Source organism: Bombina bombina, chromosome 4, assembly GCF_027579735.1.
Source record: "Bombina bombina isolate aBomBom1 chromosome 4, aBomBom1.pri, whole genome shotgun sequence".
NCBI lineage: Eukaryota > Metazoa > Chordata > Amphibia > Anura > Bombinatoridae > Bombina > Bombina bombina.
In genome coordinates this window covers 664,129,847-664,145,766 of record NC_069502.1, presented here as the reverse complement: position 1 = coordinate 664,145,766, position 15,920 = coordinate 664,129,847, and the positions used below count along the sequence as shown (strand labels likewise).

General features: G+C 34.4%; 1 protein-coding gene across 1 annotated transcript; it reads left to right on the top strand.

The window, feature by feature from the left end:
• The first annotated feature begins 350 nt into the window (after positions 1-350).
• Positions 351-11,329, top strand: GJA1 (gap junction protein alpha 1). The gene is made up of 2 exons (XM_053710786.1): positions 351-500; positions 7,966-11,329. Exon 2 carries the CDS (start codon positions 7,978-7,980, stop codon positions 9,112-9,114), a length of 1,137 nt encoding a protein of 378 aa, XP_053566761.1. The 5' UTR covers positions 351-500; positions 7,966-7,977; the 3' UTR covers positions 9,115-11,329.
• The last annotated feature ends 4,591 nt before the right edge of the window (positions 11,330-15,920 follow it).

The following is a 15,920-nucleotide window of genomic DNA, read 5'->3' as shown; positions in this document are numbered from 1 at the left end:
CTGAAATATAAATACAAGTTGTAGCAGTGCTTGCTGTTCGCCTTGGCTCAAACACCCAGAGAAAATGTGTTGTGTCCTACCTTAAAACTGTAGCAGGAGTTTGTTAAAATCGCTATATATGCAACATTATGTTATATTCATCACATTCCTTAGCAGTTTTTCTTAACAAGCAGTCTTACAAAAGATTCTGCACTTCCCCCTCTGTTTCTCCGTTTTCATCCCAGATCCTTTCCTCCTCATCTCTCCTCCCTTCTCTCCCTCTCCCTATCCACCCTTGAAGGCGGAGTTGTGGTTTGCAAACTTTTTAAAACCCTTGATGGAGTATCTCAAGTACCAAAAAAAAGTTTAACAACTCCAGTAGGAGGAGGAAATTAGCAGAAAGCAACAGGCTTTTAAACTTTAAAAAGACAGATTAAAGTGTCTGAACCTGCCACTTGTTCATTTTAACTTTCAAGCATTTCTTTGGAGCTTGTATTCTTCATTTTGGATAAGGAAGGTAGGTCCACTATATTATCTTTTTATTTCTATCTTTTAAAATCGATTTATTGCTGCTAACTTACCTGTGTACCCATATTATCATCATAAATCTATTAAAATGTAAACAATGTAAAAACCCTAAGGTTTTTTTTTTTCTTTCTTTATTTAGTTTTGTGGTTGAAGTGTTTTCTGCAATAGCCATGTCATCTGAGACAACATTATTAAAGGGATTTTGTTAAAGTATTTTACAAATTCGATTTACTAAAATTTGAGTTCTGGAAAATCTTTGCTATTATTGTTTATAACATTTTAATCATTTTATTCATTTTTATAAATAACAGTAAATTCTTACAAATCTGCTTTTCATCCTATTTTCCAAAAGAAGTTAATTTGTTTTAGATGGTTTCACAACTGTTTCTTGTTATTTGTCAGCATATGTCTTTAATGTAACTGCTATGGAGCAACAATATATATATATAGATTATTGTTTTGGAAATATAAAGGTATCTCTAAATAAAAATACTAAATAGATCAACTATATAAGTATTTTGAAAGATTATAGTATGGTGACATCATTTGTTAAAGATGATGTTTTGACATGGCTAGAGGGGTTCAATTCTTAAAGGGACGTTATACTTCATTTTTTTCTTATGTGCATATTATATACCAGTATGTTACCATGACTTTATTTTATATAAACACATCTGTTTACATTTAAATTAATAATACAAGGTGTTTATTTGTGTACTACTGATACTTCTGTATTAAAGCTTATTGGTCAATAAAGATAACTCCCTTCAATAATGGTAGACAGGGACAAATCTCAAGAAGACTGTCAAGAAAAAATGGTGTATAGAGCACATGATCAATCATTAAAAAAAAATAAAAAAATACTGTTTTACAGTTTAAAATGGCCCTCAAAATTAGAAAAAAAATAATTTAAATGCCCCTTTAAAACTGTTGTTGCCGGCCACTTTATTTGCAAATTATTGCAGGTGCTGTCTGCAGAAAAAAAGAATATTTAATGTGTTGCTAGTGCTACACTTTTTAACCTTCCCTATTTGTGTCCTTAACTTTATCTTTAGTACAATTAGATCTTTTTTTTTTTTTTTCCTTTTTAGTTTCTCAGAAAGGATTTTGTAGCTTTATGCTCAAAGCCTGCAGGAAGTTTCAAACCGAATAACTTGGAAGTTTCATACTTTTTGTGTTTAAGCACTAATTGTTGGCAATCCTGCTGAGTAAGATTTAGCTCTTAAGAAACACATTGTTCAAAGTCTGTCTTACTGTAAAAATATTATTTCTTTCTGCTCATGTTGCTCTACAGAATAAAAAGAAAGGAAGCGTACAACAGAGCTACCCCCCCCCCTCCTGTTTAAGGATCAAAAATATTCTGTGTATGGGGGAAACTGTTAATGTAACATCTGGGTAGCACACATTATTCTTTTTAACTACTGTAGCCTTAAAATCTTTGCTCTCTTTATTTAATGCTTTTCTTTCAACTTTTCTTAGCTCTTAACCAAATTAATTTAGCTGTGTTTTATATACAAGTTTGTGTTTGAGAAAAAGCCTTATATATATGCTGTTATCTTGTTAAATAAGTTTAGCTTTTACTGATCTTCATGATACCTGTATGAGTTTCCGTAGTATTCTTGTTGTATTTTTATCACAGCTGCTAGAAATCTACACCTTGCTTCTAAAATAGTTTCTGTTCTGTTTTCTTTTTAGACTGCATTGAAATATTCTGCCTTTCACCCTGTTGTATTACATAGCTACTAGCTTTTATATACCTGCTAATGTATTTTGGAAGGCTTATACCATATTACCCCCTGGCAATCTATTTTGACACCATTTACAAATTCAGAATCCCTCATTTGTTTGGTTATCAACAAAAATACCTGTGGTCTTATATAGAGATTTGTATAAAAAAAAATAGTAGAAAAATCTTCATAAATATATAAACAGGATTAGATTATAGCCCAATATGTCTAATGGTTTCAAATTGGTTGTTTGAGAAATGATGAGCAGACTGCTATATATTTAGATATTGCTTTAGAATTCTCATTGTTTTCTTCTTCACTGCCTGAAATCCATTTGCAATTTTAGAAAGTTGTATTCCAAAATGAAATTCTAGTTAAAAAATGTTGTAAAGCAAAACCAAAAAATGTTATGATTTGCTGATTATAATGAGTAAAACCCCCACATAGTGGTTAAACATTTAGCTTAGGTGATGCAACACATTGCAGCTCATGAGCAGGATGTGGCTGGTGATTGGTTGCTACATAGATATGCTGTTTTAATTGGCTCACCAGCCATATCCTGCTAACGAGATGGAATGTGATGTTGCTCTAGAGTGCAAATGTAACAATGTGTTAAAAACACAGTTGGCAAAGGCCACAAGATTAAAGATACACTGTTCTACTTAAAGGGATTGGAAAGTCAAAATTAAGATTCAGATAGAGCATGTTATTTTAAGACACTTTTAAAATCACTCTATTTCCAAATGTGCTTTGTTCTCTTGGTATCCATTGTTGAAGATGAATACACACATATCCTACACGTTTGGAAGGGAGCTAGCTGGTGATTGGTGCCTGCACACATTTGTCTCTTGTGATTGGCTAACTAAATGTGTTCATCGAGCTGTTAGTAAAGCAATGCTGTTCTTTCAGCAAAGGATAACAAGATAATGACACAAATTTGATAATAAAAGTAAATTTGAAAGTTGTATAAAATTGTATGTTCTATCCAAATCATAAATGGAAGTTATGGTGTTTCCTGTCCGATTAATGAGACCATTTTTTGGGACACCCCTGATTTATTAGTCAATATTTGTATATGTAGAATACTGGTATACAAGTAAAGATACTACAACGTACTAATCATTTAAAAGGTTATTATGCACAATGCATGCTACAAAAACAGTTTGTGTGCTTGTCTCCATGAATATTAGGGTCTCACACCCCCGGGTTTCATTGCACTGTGCCTGAGAATAACAGACCTGGCGTATAAAGTTTTTCTAGACATGACAGGAACATTTTTTTCACTGTTTTTAATAAATGTGATTGCATACAAAAGGTTAAAGAATTTTGTTGCACAAACCATACAAATCTGATTTAATTTGTGTCACTTGTTTGTTTTGTTTAACGTATTGCTGCATTTTTGTATGATTAAGAGATTTGTATTGAAATGAGATTACTTTATTAGCACAGTTGCATAAACAGGTGTGATACTAATTATTGACTTGTTATCTCTGTATGTATTTTCATGCTCAAATAATTCTAGAAAAAATGCTTTTTTGTCTCCCAGTTTGATAACAGTTCAATTAAGTTTATACTGAAGATCTATATATACTGAGAGAGTGTATTACTTTATCCCAGTTTTGAATAATTTGCTCACACTAATTCAGGACAAAATCTCCAATTACAGTAAATAGAACAATTGCCAGACAAGGATTTTGAGGCTTGTAGAGCCTGGTCCTATGAGCTTACTGCTGCATTTTTGTGTTAACCCTTTCATTTATTTTACATTTAAGAAAGTGAAATAATGGTTAGACTACCAGTCAAACCATAATGACAGTCATCATTGTAATATTCACATACTAAACGTGAATGTAAAATGTTTTTTTTTTTTTTTTCATTTAAATACACTTAATGACCTCAGGTAATTATAACATCAAAGTTACTAATTATTGAAAATACACTTTCTGTATCTAGCTGTTTTATAACAAATGTGGGTCCATTTTTTTTTTTAACTTATTGTATATCCTAATATATACAGTTCTGTACCTTAGCGCTTGACAAATTGAACTACACACAGCAAACACAAATGTAGATATACAGACAGACAGACATTCAGATAGATAGAGATAGATAGTTAGATAGATACATAGATATATAGATAGATAGATAGATAGATAGATAGATAGATAAGAGATAGATATATGATAGATAGATAAATAGATAGATAGATAGATAGGTAGATAGATAGCTATAATATAATTGAAACTTACCATTAATTAATCAAAGCCAAAAAGAGGAAAACTTTTTAAATTTTGTTTAATTTATTTTTTATTGTAAATTGATATTCAGCGATTTAACTCATGGCTTGATAAATTGACCAATTTTGTTTCTCACATACACGTCTTTGCACAAAATATTTAAATCAGCTCAGCACCTTGTTTCTCACATACACAAACTCACACTCATTTAATATTTATATATACAACAGACATAGATAGATAGAAAGATAGATAGTTGTGAGATAAATATGTACAGAATATCACTGATTAAACTCCTTGATGTCATAAACTTAAACAAAACAGCAAATTAAACCATTGATAACCATAGACAGTAAGGGGCAATTAAGGGATTAAGTTACTGCTGTATAATACATTTTCATCTTATTTGGTAGCTAGCCACAAATGGGCAACCTAGGTTAAAATCACTGTTTAAAGGGACATGAGAGCCCAAATTTTTTTTTCATGATTAAGATAGGGCATCCAATTTTAAACAACTTTCCAATTTACTTCTGTTATCTAGTTTGCTTTGTTCTTTTGGTATCCTTTGTTGAAAAGCATACCTACATAGGCTCAGGAGCTGGGAGCTAGCTGCTGATTGGTGGCTGCACCTCCCAGTATTGCATTGCTGCACCTTCAATAAAGGATACCTAGTGAATAAAGCAACATTGATTATTGATAATACAAGTAAATTGGGAAGTTATTTAAAATTGCATGCCTTTACTGAATCATTTTAAGAAAAATGTTGTGCTTCATGTCCCTAAGCTGCATAACACTTAAACTAATGAACAATCTTGATGTTCAGAAATGCCCATGAAGCAAACACCTTCTACAATGAGGCGTTAGGGGTAGTATGGTGGTAGAGAAATGGGGCTTAGCAGGGCTTATTAATATTGGCACCAGACCCACATTTGAGGTTCAAGGCTGCATTGTCATTATGGATTTATTAAACCTTACTCTGTATCTCCAAAAAACAAATCCAGCTTCCTAATGTCACAAACCAGACAAAGCAATTCTCTAGTTTCTATAAAATCCAAGAGAACCAGTTAATAGATCACTAAAGCTGAGCCTTTAAAAGTACCAGTCTTGCTAGTAAAATACCAGCTTGGTGGGAATATCACTCATGCTTTAGAAAATGTAATGGGTATTGTATTTGTGTTCGCCAAATTATAGTCTCTCGAACCCTAGTATTCCATTTTATGTGATAATAAGAGAATTCATACGAAAATGGTTTCCATAGGTTTCTCTTTGTTGAAACTGTTCATAGTGTGAAAGAATGCAGAAGCTGTCAGTGTTATGTAGCAGTTTGGAGATATTAAGGAGGGATTGTGTTTTTTCTGATGCAAATTCATTTAATAGTATGGAAAGCATTTAATGGTCCTACTGAGCTGTAGACTGATACTAAACTGTTTTGGAGCTAATACTTTTGAACCTCTAAAAAAAGATTTGTTTGAAAATTTCTTCTGTATAGAATTGGACAGATTTGTATCTTTGGCGAGTTATCACAATTCATAGCATCTCTTGATTTATAGGAACATGTTTTGGCTACACGTAACAAGTATAAAACCTTTTAAATACATCACATATTCAGGTTTAATTATCATTCACAAGTCACTGTAATGGAAAAATCCCATCATTTCCATCCTTGATAAATTACTCCCCATTTGTTGCAAGGAAGCTTCAGGTATACAGATGTCTCATCATGTTGTCACACAAGTGATGATCTGCATAATGTCACCGTGTGAACGCTAAGAACTTAAAAGATAGCAAACTAATCTCATATAAGCACTGCAGTAGCCCATCCATATTTTATATAGTAATTGCATATTATATCCTGTTGCTCATAAATATATGGTTAGATAGCTGTATCCTGCAAGATAAACAGAAATTAGTTAGGGAAAAAGTCAGGGAAGTTCCTGGTTTCAACTTTTTTAATGGAAATTTGAAACTTAAACTCTGCACTTTCAAGCACAGTTAGAAAAATAACTGTTCAACATTTTTGGGGAGAGCAAGCAAAGAGATTAAAAGACCACTCAGTGCATAGAATTGCATAATTAACAAGTACATAATTAAAAGACAATGCAATAGCACTTTAAATTTCAAGTAAGCATTAGATTTGTCTTCTGACAAATTTATTTTTTCTCCCATTATCCAGTCCACTGTATCATGTGACAGACATCAGCCAATCACAGACTAGTACACATATACCCTGTGAGCTTGTGCACATGCTCAGTAGGATCTTGCACATCCGAAAGTGTGAATATTAAAAAAGACTGTGCAAAATTTGATCATGAAAGTGAATTAGAAAATTTCTTAAAACGGCTGCTCTATCTGAATCGTAAACGTTTATTTTGACTTGAGTGTCCCGTTAAATTTTTCAATTCCCAGTGATAATTTAAACTATGGAAGAAGTGTAAGATTTTTGCATCTGTGTTTCGCTAGTTTAAAAAAAAGAAAAGAAAATATGTATATTTTTGAGAAATAAAACATGTTCCTAACTACTTGCAGCCAAATGATTAAGGGAACATTGTAAAGTAAAAATTGAATTCTCTTATTTGCACTACTCACGATTGATCTTTTTGTTTAACTTCCACAAAAGGATTGCAATATAGGTAAAGTCCAACTCAGGAGCTGGAAGCATTGCAGCTCCCTAGCTTAAAACAAGTGATGATTGATGAGCTTACATGACTGTTGCTGCGGATTGGCTCACCAGCTGTTTCCTGCCTGCTGCAGAGCTAGGCCTTGTGGGGCTTAACCACATTGATTTCTAGTGTGAGTAGTGAAAAATGACATCCTTTAATAAATAAGAGCATGCTTTTTGGCCACTAGAAAAACATTATTATTATTGTATACATACAATCACATAAATCCATCTCCCTGCCATGTCATAGCGCTCCAGTTTCTATTGCAATCTTGTCTAAAACTTCTATTTCTCTCCAATCAAAATATAAATGTTTTACACATGAACAAGAGTTCAAATAGGTCAATTACACAGTCAAGGTTTTACAGATGAGGACACAGCTAGTGAGGAAATCAGAACCAGGCATACATACGTATGCACCAATCACTGCCCATATCCTCATCTGGAGCAGATTGTAAGTGCTCCAAGAGTGTAGCTTTGACTATGTGTTCAACATTTTTTGAAGGAGTTCAACAACTTTTCAAAAGATGGTAATTAGTTTAAAAAAAAACTAATCAAAAAGAGAAATTTGCTAGAAAAAAACAGTGCTTATTGACAAATTAATATTAAAAAATGCAGTATTTGCATGTCCTATTCAAAATGATCAACAATTGTGATTGGTTGCTGTTATTTTATATGTTTTTGCCTTGAGAATTTGTTTGTTCCTATATAAATATTTAATGAAGACTTTAAAATCAACATACTTGGCATGAAAAAAATGTTGTGTCCTAAGGTTATTTTGTAATAAAAGTTCTTGGAAACTAACATTGATTCTCATTCTTTGTTCTTCAGGTAGGCGTTTTTGACAATGGGTGATTGGAGTGCCTTAGGACGACTTCTTGACAAAGTCCAGGCCTACTCCACTGCAGGAGGGAAGGTATGGCTGTCAGTTCTCTTCATATTCCGCATCTTGCTATTAGGAACTGCAGTGGAATCCGCTTGGGGAGATGAACAGTCAGCATTTCGTTGTAATACTCAGCAGCCTGGTTGTGAAAATGTCTGCTATGATAAGTCATTCCCAATCTCTCATGTACGTTTCTGGGTTCTTCAGATCATATTTGTTTCTACTCCTACCCTGTTATATTTGGCTCATGTGTTTTACTTGATGCGTAAAGAAGAAAAGCTAAACAGGAAGGAAGAGGAACTTAAAGTTGTTCAGAATGATGGGGGCAATGTGGACATGCACCTTAAGCAAATTGAGATAAAAAAATATAAGTATGGCATTGAAGAACACGGCAAGGTCAAAATGCGAGGTGGACTACTCCGCACCTATATCATTACCATTTTATTTAAATCATTCTTTGAAGTTGGATTCATTCTCATCCAATGGTATATGTATGGCTTTAGCTTGAATGCGGTCTATACATGTCAGAGAGATCCCTGCCCACATAAAGTAGATTGCTTCCTTTCTCGTCCAACTGAGAAAACCATATTTATCTGGTTTATGTTGGTAGTTTCTCTAGTATCCCTTGCTTTGAATATCATTGAGTTGTTCTATGTCACCTACAAAAGTGTCAAGGATAACATCAAAGGAAAAAGAGAGCCATACTCTCCCAGAAGTGATGTAAACCCAGCAAAAGACTGTGGTTCTCCAAAGTATGCTTATTTTAATGGGTGCTCTTCTCCAACTGCTCCAATGTCACCACCAGGTTACAAGCTTGTTACTAGTGAAAGAAATGCTTCGTCCTGTCGTAATTATAACAAGCAAGCAAGTGAACAGAACTGGGCCAATTACAGTGCAGAACAAAACCGGATGGGTCAAGCAGGAAGCACCATTTCTAACACTCATGCACAGCCGTTTGATTTTCCAGATGAACATCCAAATACAAAGAAAGTAACTCCTGGACTTGAGCTACAGCCTATTGCTATATTAGACCATAGACCATCAAGCAGAGCAAGCAGTCATGCAAGCAGCAGACCCCGACCTGATGACCTGGAGATATAGTGCACATCTGCAACTTTTATTCCAATGGAGATGGTACTTAGTCTCACTGGAGATTTAACAAACTTATAAAAAACAAAACTTTTGTAAAGTATTTTTTATGAAGAGGGAGGTACATTTTGGTATTTAAATAGCTTATTACTAAAAGACTAAGAAGACTAGACTTCACATACATCTTTTTAGAATGTATGTATAAGATAGATTATGTGTTTTAATGTACCCAGAGAAAAAAAATGTTTAAGGATAGATGTTGTATTGATGAATAATTGGTACAAAACTACTTTTTTAAAAAAGGGGGTTTCTTACTGAGCTGTTTTAAATTAGATAAATGATAGTTTGACTGTCTGGAACAGTATTTAACTAGTTCTGCAATATTTTTCTAGAGACATGAGTCAATATATAGTGGGGTTCATGGTTTCTTTCTATTTTTAAGGACTTAAGTCACTTTAAATATTGCTGATTTCTGAAGTGTCCTTTTTGGGTGAGGAAATTAGTCTGTTACCTTTTGCTGTATGAAAGAGAAGTTGACGCAGTACAATTCAAAGCAGGGAATCACAGTGCTTAGACTGCATTGAATTAAACACAGACCCTGACATCCTTAACACACAAAATCTAAATTCACTAACTATGCTAATACATTTTCAGTGATAATAAAAAAAACTCTCCTATCATATTCTATAAATCTGAGCCACTGTATTGTTTTGTAGCTACTCTAGTCTTTGTGAACCAGTTCTGTATATCAGTGACTAGAGACCTCTGTACCCTATATATTATAGGACTAGTAACAAGTTGACTTGAAGACCAATACATTATAAGTTGTAGACCAAACAAGAAATTTTACTCTACATTTTAATGTTGTTATTATTTAATGTAAATTTGGGTTCTAATTGTTTTTCCTGTTTTATTCTGTAGCATAAAATTCATTTCTGATAATGTAGTCTCACCAAGCACTGTGAAAAACAGATTTCTGTTGGAAAAATAGCTAAAGGAAATGCATATGGGACAAAATATCAAATTCTAATAGTGTGAATCCACTTGTTCCATAACATTACCAAGCGATAAACCACTATTGATAAAACATCTCAGAAAACATCCATTTCTCCCAGTGATTTCCTAAATCATAATACTTTAACTTCACTGTGTCTGTGATACACATTCCAATATTTTTCTCCTACTTCCATATATCCATAATTCATTTGTTACAGATTCTAAATTAACTCCATGGATTGTCAATACAACTTAATGGAAACCAACTTCTTACCTGGCATGATAAACTGTGTATGATATGTTATTGAATCAGACCTGCTGTGACCAAATGATATGGAGTCTATAAAAAAAACTGTTACAAGTGAAAAAATGTCCTACAGTTGCTCTAACAAAGAAAACAGGTACCTGGTACATCAGAAAACAATGTCAATACAGAAGCATCAAGCAGATCTGATGTAATGGTGTTTACATAGTCCAAACATGCATTTAAGGCACATAATAAACTTTTCTATACAATATTGTTTTTTTTTAATGTATCCAAACATGGATGCTATCAAGGTTATTGTTAGGATCTTCTTTAATCTGCTTTCATTAAATGGGAGAAATACTTTGCTGGCGTAAATGATTCTATTTCATTAACATGTAATCAAAATATGCTTGAATGATAGTTGTAGTACTGTAAAAAGGTTTAATTTGGTTGTAATGTGAGAAGTGTAGATGAAATGCATAGAGCTGGAACACGATTTAAATATAGCTACATGGGTTTTGCATTAAGCAGACCCACACATGTGAATTATGTACTGTACATTAGACGTCATTATACTGATGAGATACATTTTGTACGTTTGATCATAAATTCATAATTTGGTTGCTTCAACCATTGTTTTGTTTGCACTTAGGGTTTGATTGGAATACAAGATAGCCTGGAATGACGATTATTCCATAATACATATTTAGAACTAATTTATTTTAAAATACTGCATCTCTTAGACACCACAACATGATATCTACAGTTATATTATTTTAATCCAGCTCTAAACATTTAAATGCTTTTTACCCCTAGGCTCATGGGAGGAAAAAAAAAGCATTTCTACCCTACACAGAATTCAAATGTTTTGATGTTTTTCATAAACTACTGTTACGTTCAGCTTCATTGCATGTAAGCAGTCATGGTTAATTTGCACATGGTCTCTGAAGTGCTTACTTTAGTCAATAAAGTTCTACTTTAGTAGCCATTGCATTATTTTTTCATTTATTTCTATTATTTTGTTGTCTTTTGTTGTCTTTTTTTTTTCAGAGTAACCTATAAAAAATAACCTTTTCACATAGGGTGTCACAATAAAGGGATATGAAACGCAATGTTTGTTTTTTTTGTTCATGATTTAGAGAGAGCATGCAATTTCCAATTACTTTCCAACTTACCAATTTACGTCTACCATCTAATTTTTTATGTTCTTTTGTTTTTTTGTTGTTGAAAACCATACCTCCTAGATTCAGGAGCTGCTGATTGATGGCTGCAAATATCATGTTATTGCCTCACCCATGTGCATTGCTGTTTCTTCAACAAAGGATACAAAGAGAATAAAGCAACTTAGATAATATAAGTACATTGGTAAAATTTAAAAAAATCGTATTCTTTGTCTGAATCAGGAAAGAAGACATTTGGGTTTTATGTCCCTTTAAGCGAACACATATATGAATTTATATATAAAATATGTACTTACATATATAAGGAGCCATCGGATGAGCAATACTTTACTTAGATATCTGACAGATTGATGCTTGCAATGTGTTGTAATGATATATCTATGCTATTCTCAGACATCCCAACCTGCAAAAACTAATTTCAGGAAGGTTGCTTCACCCGCTACTGCGCCGCCACTCGTCCCCCCCCCCCCCCGTTATATATTGGACACCTTGAAACCCTAAAAAAGAGAGAGACTTATCATTAAAGTAACTTCTCACTAAAGTCACATTAAAAAAAGTAGATTTATTGCACAACCACATACAACAAACCGATTTTCCAGTGATCGTACGCTTGTTGAATGCTTAAATATTTTAGAATATGAAGTTTAATTACGTGCAGTAAATAAGGTAGTATTTGTGTTTTATTTTATTAGAATAGGTGGGGGCTTTTTGGTTACTGATGCATGCTTTGAGGGTTCTACAACGTCCCAGCAACTAAAGGCATTTCTTAAAGAAACACTTTTCCGGATTTGGGCTACATTGAATCATGGTACTTGGAGTTTCAGGGAGATTGCACTCCATTTGCTGGCATCAGGGAGCCGCTATTACAATCAGGGAGACTCCCTGAACTTCAGGGAGAGTTGGGATGTCTGTATTCTAAATGGGCCAAACAGACACACCTAGAATATTTCCTGCAGCAGTGTTTTTCAACTTCAGTTGTCAAGGCACACCAATGACCACATTTTAATGATTAGAGCACAGATGATCAGTAACCATGGTTACTAAACTACTCTCACCCATCAGCTGTTTCTTTAATCTGGTCTCTAATTCAGATATCATGGAAATCTGGCTTGTTGGTGTACCTTGAGAACTGACATTTAAAAACACAGTCTTACAGTTCAGTGCTGTTCAGCTTTGTTAGAATGTTGTGACTGAGATATATGTCCAAAATTTTGGTGTGCCATCTATCATTAAAGTAAAATAATATTATAGGAAAATAAAAAAATATAATTTCCTATCATTACAACAACATATAGGGGCCGATTTATTAAATGTCGGACGGGCATGATCCGCTGTAGCAGTCATATCTGTCCGACATCGCTAAATGCCAAGAGCATACGCTGTCGGCTTTTAACATTGCACAAGCATTTCTGGTGAAATGCTTGTGCAATGCTGCCACCTGCACATGCGTATCCAATTGGGATGATTGCTGTCCTCAGAGGTGGCGGATGAGTTAAGGTGCAGCGGTCTTATGACCGCTGCTTCTTAACTCTTGTTTACGGCGAGCCAGAAGGTTTGCGCGGAAACAGCTGCATATGCAGCTTTATAAATCGGCCTCTCACACTATCATCATGTTTGAACAAATTCAATTATATGTCAACCATACATAAATGTATGTGTTATGCACATATTCAAGAGAACTCCCTTTTCTGTATACACAGGAAGAGTAGATCTGCTCTTTCCACACTAATTCAAAAACAAACTTAAAACAATTAAAAATAATAGAGATTTTACTTCTACACAGAAACACAGATTTACCATATACATGAACACTGAAACATTTAGTAAGACTTCTCTGCGGCTTTACCAGCCTCCACAGCTTCACCATTTTAGGTAGCTGATTCACTAAAGCTCTCTTATTTATTTTTTCTTTAGGGAATAAGCTGTACAGAATAACATATTGGCTAGGGAAGCTAGTGATTGTTTTCAGTACATTTTGCCTACTAGCTAAATACAAAAGCAGCACAAAGTCAGAATCCAATATACACTCCACCATTAGATCTACTCCTGTTTTTCATACAGAAATATATTTAACGCATATTGGTTCTCCTTTGAGTCTTGGGACCATACATAAGCACCCCAATGGTCTACTGGCTAACAATCATGCAGCAACAATGTCCCTGGAAGCCAAGGGGTTAATAGACATGTATTGTCCTATGTATTTTTTTGTTTACTCGTATGACTTCATTACAAACTAAACTGTTAATAAACTATAAATTCATTAGCGCAAATCCAATAGTCACTGATGTTCCCACAAGTCTTAAAATCATCAGATAATAGGCAGCATTGGTAATGTTTCTTCTTACTTGTAGAGTTAGAATTTCTTGCTGTGTGCACTGCTGAAATGAGTAGTGGGTCTCCCTCATGTGACCACGGGGGAGGGACAGTCAGAGCGCCGTGGGTGGGACGTTGTGCTAAGCAAGCACCCAAACAGTGAGGGGTGACCTAAAGAGTGGCCTGGAGTCACCACAGGAGGAACAGTGCTGTAAGCAGGATGTTGGTAGCCAAAAGCTAACTGTTGCTGAGCTGCTAGAGTGCAACCCCTCTCCAGATCACCTGACCTGATAACCCTTAAACTGCCACACTCCCGCCTCACAAACATTAGTTAAATATTATTAACCCCTAATCTGCCGTCCCTAACATCGCCGACACCTACCTACATTTATTAACCCCTAATCTGCCGCTCCCAACGTTGCCGCCACTATACTAAAGTTATTAACCCCTAAATCTAAGTCTAACCCTAACCCCCCCTAACTTAAATATAATTTAAATAAATCTAAATAAAATTCCTATCATTAACTAAATAATTCCTATTTAAAACTAAATGCTTACCTATAAAATAAACCCTAAGCTAGCTACAATATAACTAATAGTTACATTGTATCTAGCTTAGGGTTTATGTTTATTTTACAGGCAGTTTGTATTTATTTTAACTAGGTAGAATAGTTATTAAATATTTATTAACTATTTAATAACTACCTAGCTAAAATAAATACAAAAGTACCTGTAAAATAAAACCTAACCTAAGTTACAATTACACCTAACACTACACTATAATTAAATAAATTAACTAATTTAACAACAATTAAATACAATTAAATAAAATTATCTAAAGTACAAAAAAAACAAACACTAAATTACATAAAATAATAAACAAATTCCAATATTTTAAACTAATTACACCTAATTTAATCCCCCTAACAAAATAAAAAGCCCCCCCAAATAAAAAAAAAAGCCCTACCCTACACTAAATTACAGGGCATTGCCCCAAAGTAATCAGCTCTTTTACCTGTAAAAAAAAATTAAACCCCCCCCAACATTAAAACCCACCACCAATACCCCCTTAAAAAACCTAACACTAACCCCTTGAAGATCACCTTACCGGGAGAAGTCTTCACCCAACCGGGCCGAAGTCCTCAATGAAGCCGGGAGAAGTCTTCATCCAAGCCGGGTGAAGTGGTCCTCCAGACGGGCAGAAGTCTTCATCCAGACGGCATCTTCTATCTTCATCCATCCGGTGCGGAGCGGGTCCATCTTCAAGACATCCAACGCGGAGCATCCTCTTCAATCGACGGCTAACACAGAATGAAGGTATTAATTCCGATTGACTGATAGAATTTTATCAGCCAATTGGAATTGAAGGGACGCCATCTTGGATGACGTCACTTAAAGGTACCTTCATTCTGTGTTAGCCTTCGATTGAAGAGGATGCTCCACGTTGGATGTCTTGAAGATGGACCCGCTCCGCACCGGATGGATGAAGATAGAAGATGCCGTCTGGATGAAGACTTCTGCCCGTCTGGAGGACCACTTCGCCTGGCTTGGATGAAGACTTCTCCCGGCTTTGTGGAGGACTTCGGCCCGGTTGGGTGAAGACTTCTTCCGGTAAGGTGATCTTCAAGGGGTTAGTGTTTTTTAAGGGGGGTAATGGGTGGGTTTTAGAGTAGGGTTGGTTTTGTGGGTGGTGGGTTTTAATGTTGGGGGGATTTGTAATTTTTTTTACAGGTAAAAGAACTGATTACTTTGGGGCAATGCCCCGCAAAAGGCCCTTTTAAGGGCTATTTGTAATTTAGTGTAGGGTAGCGCTTTTTTATTTTGGGGGGGCTTTTTTATTTTGTTAGGGGGATTAGATTAGGTGTAATTAGTTTAAAATCTTGTAATTTGTTTATTATTTTAATTAATTTAATGTTTTTTTTTTTGTACTTTAGATAATTTAATTTAATTGTATTTAATTGTTTTTAATTTAGGGAAATAATTTAATTGTAGTGTAGTGTTAGGTGTTAATGTAACTTAGGTTAGGTTTTATTTTACAGGCTCTTTTGTATTTATTTTAACTAGGTAGTTATTAAATAGTT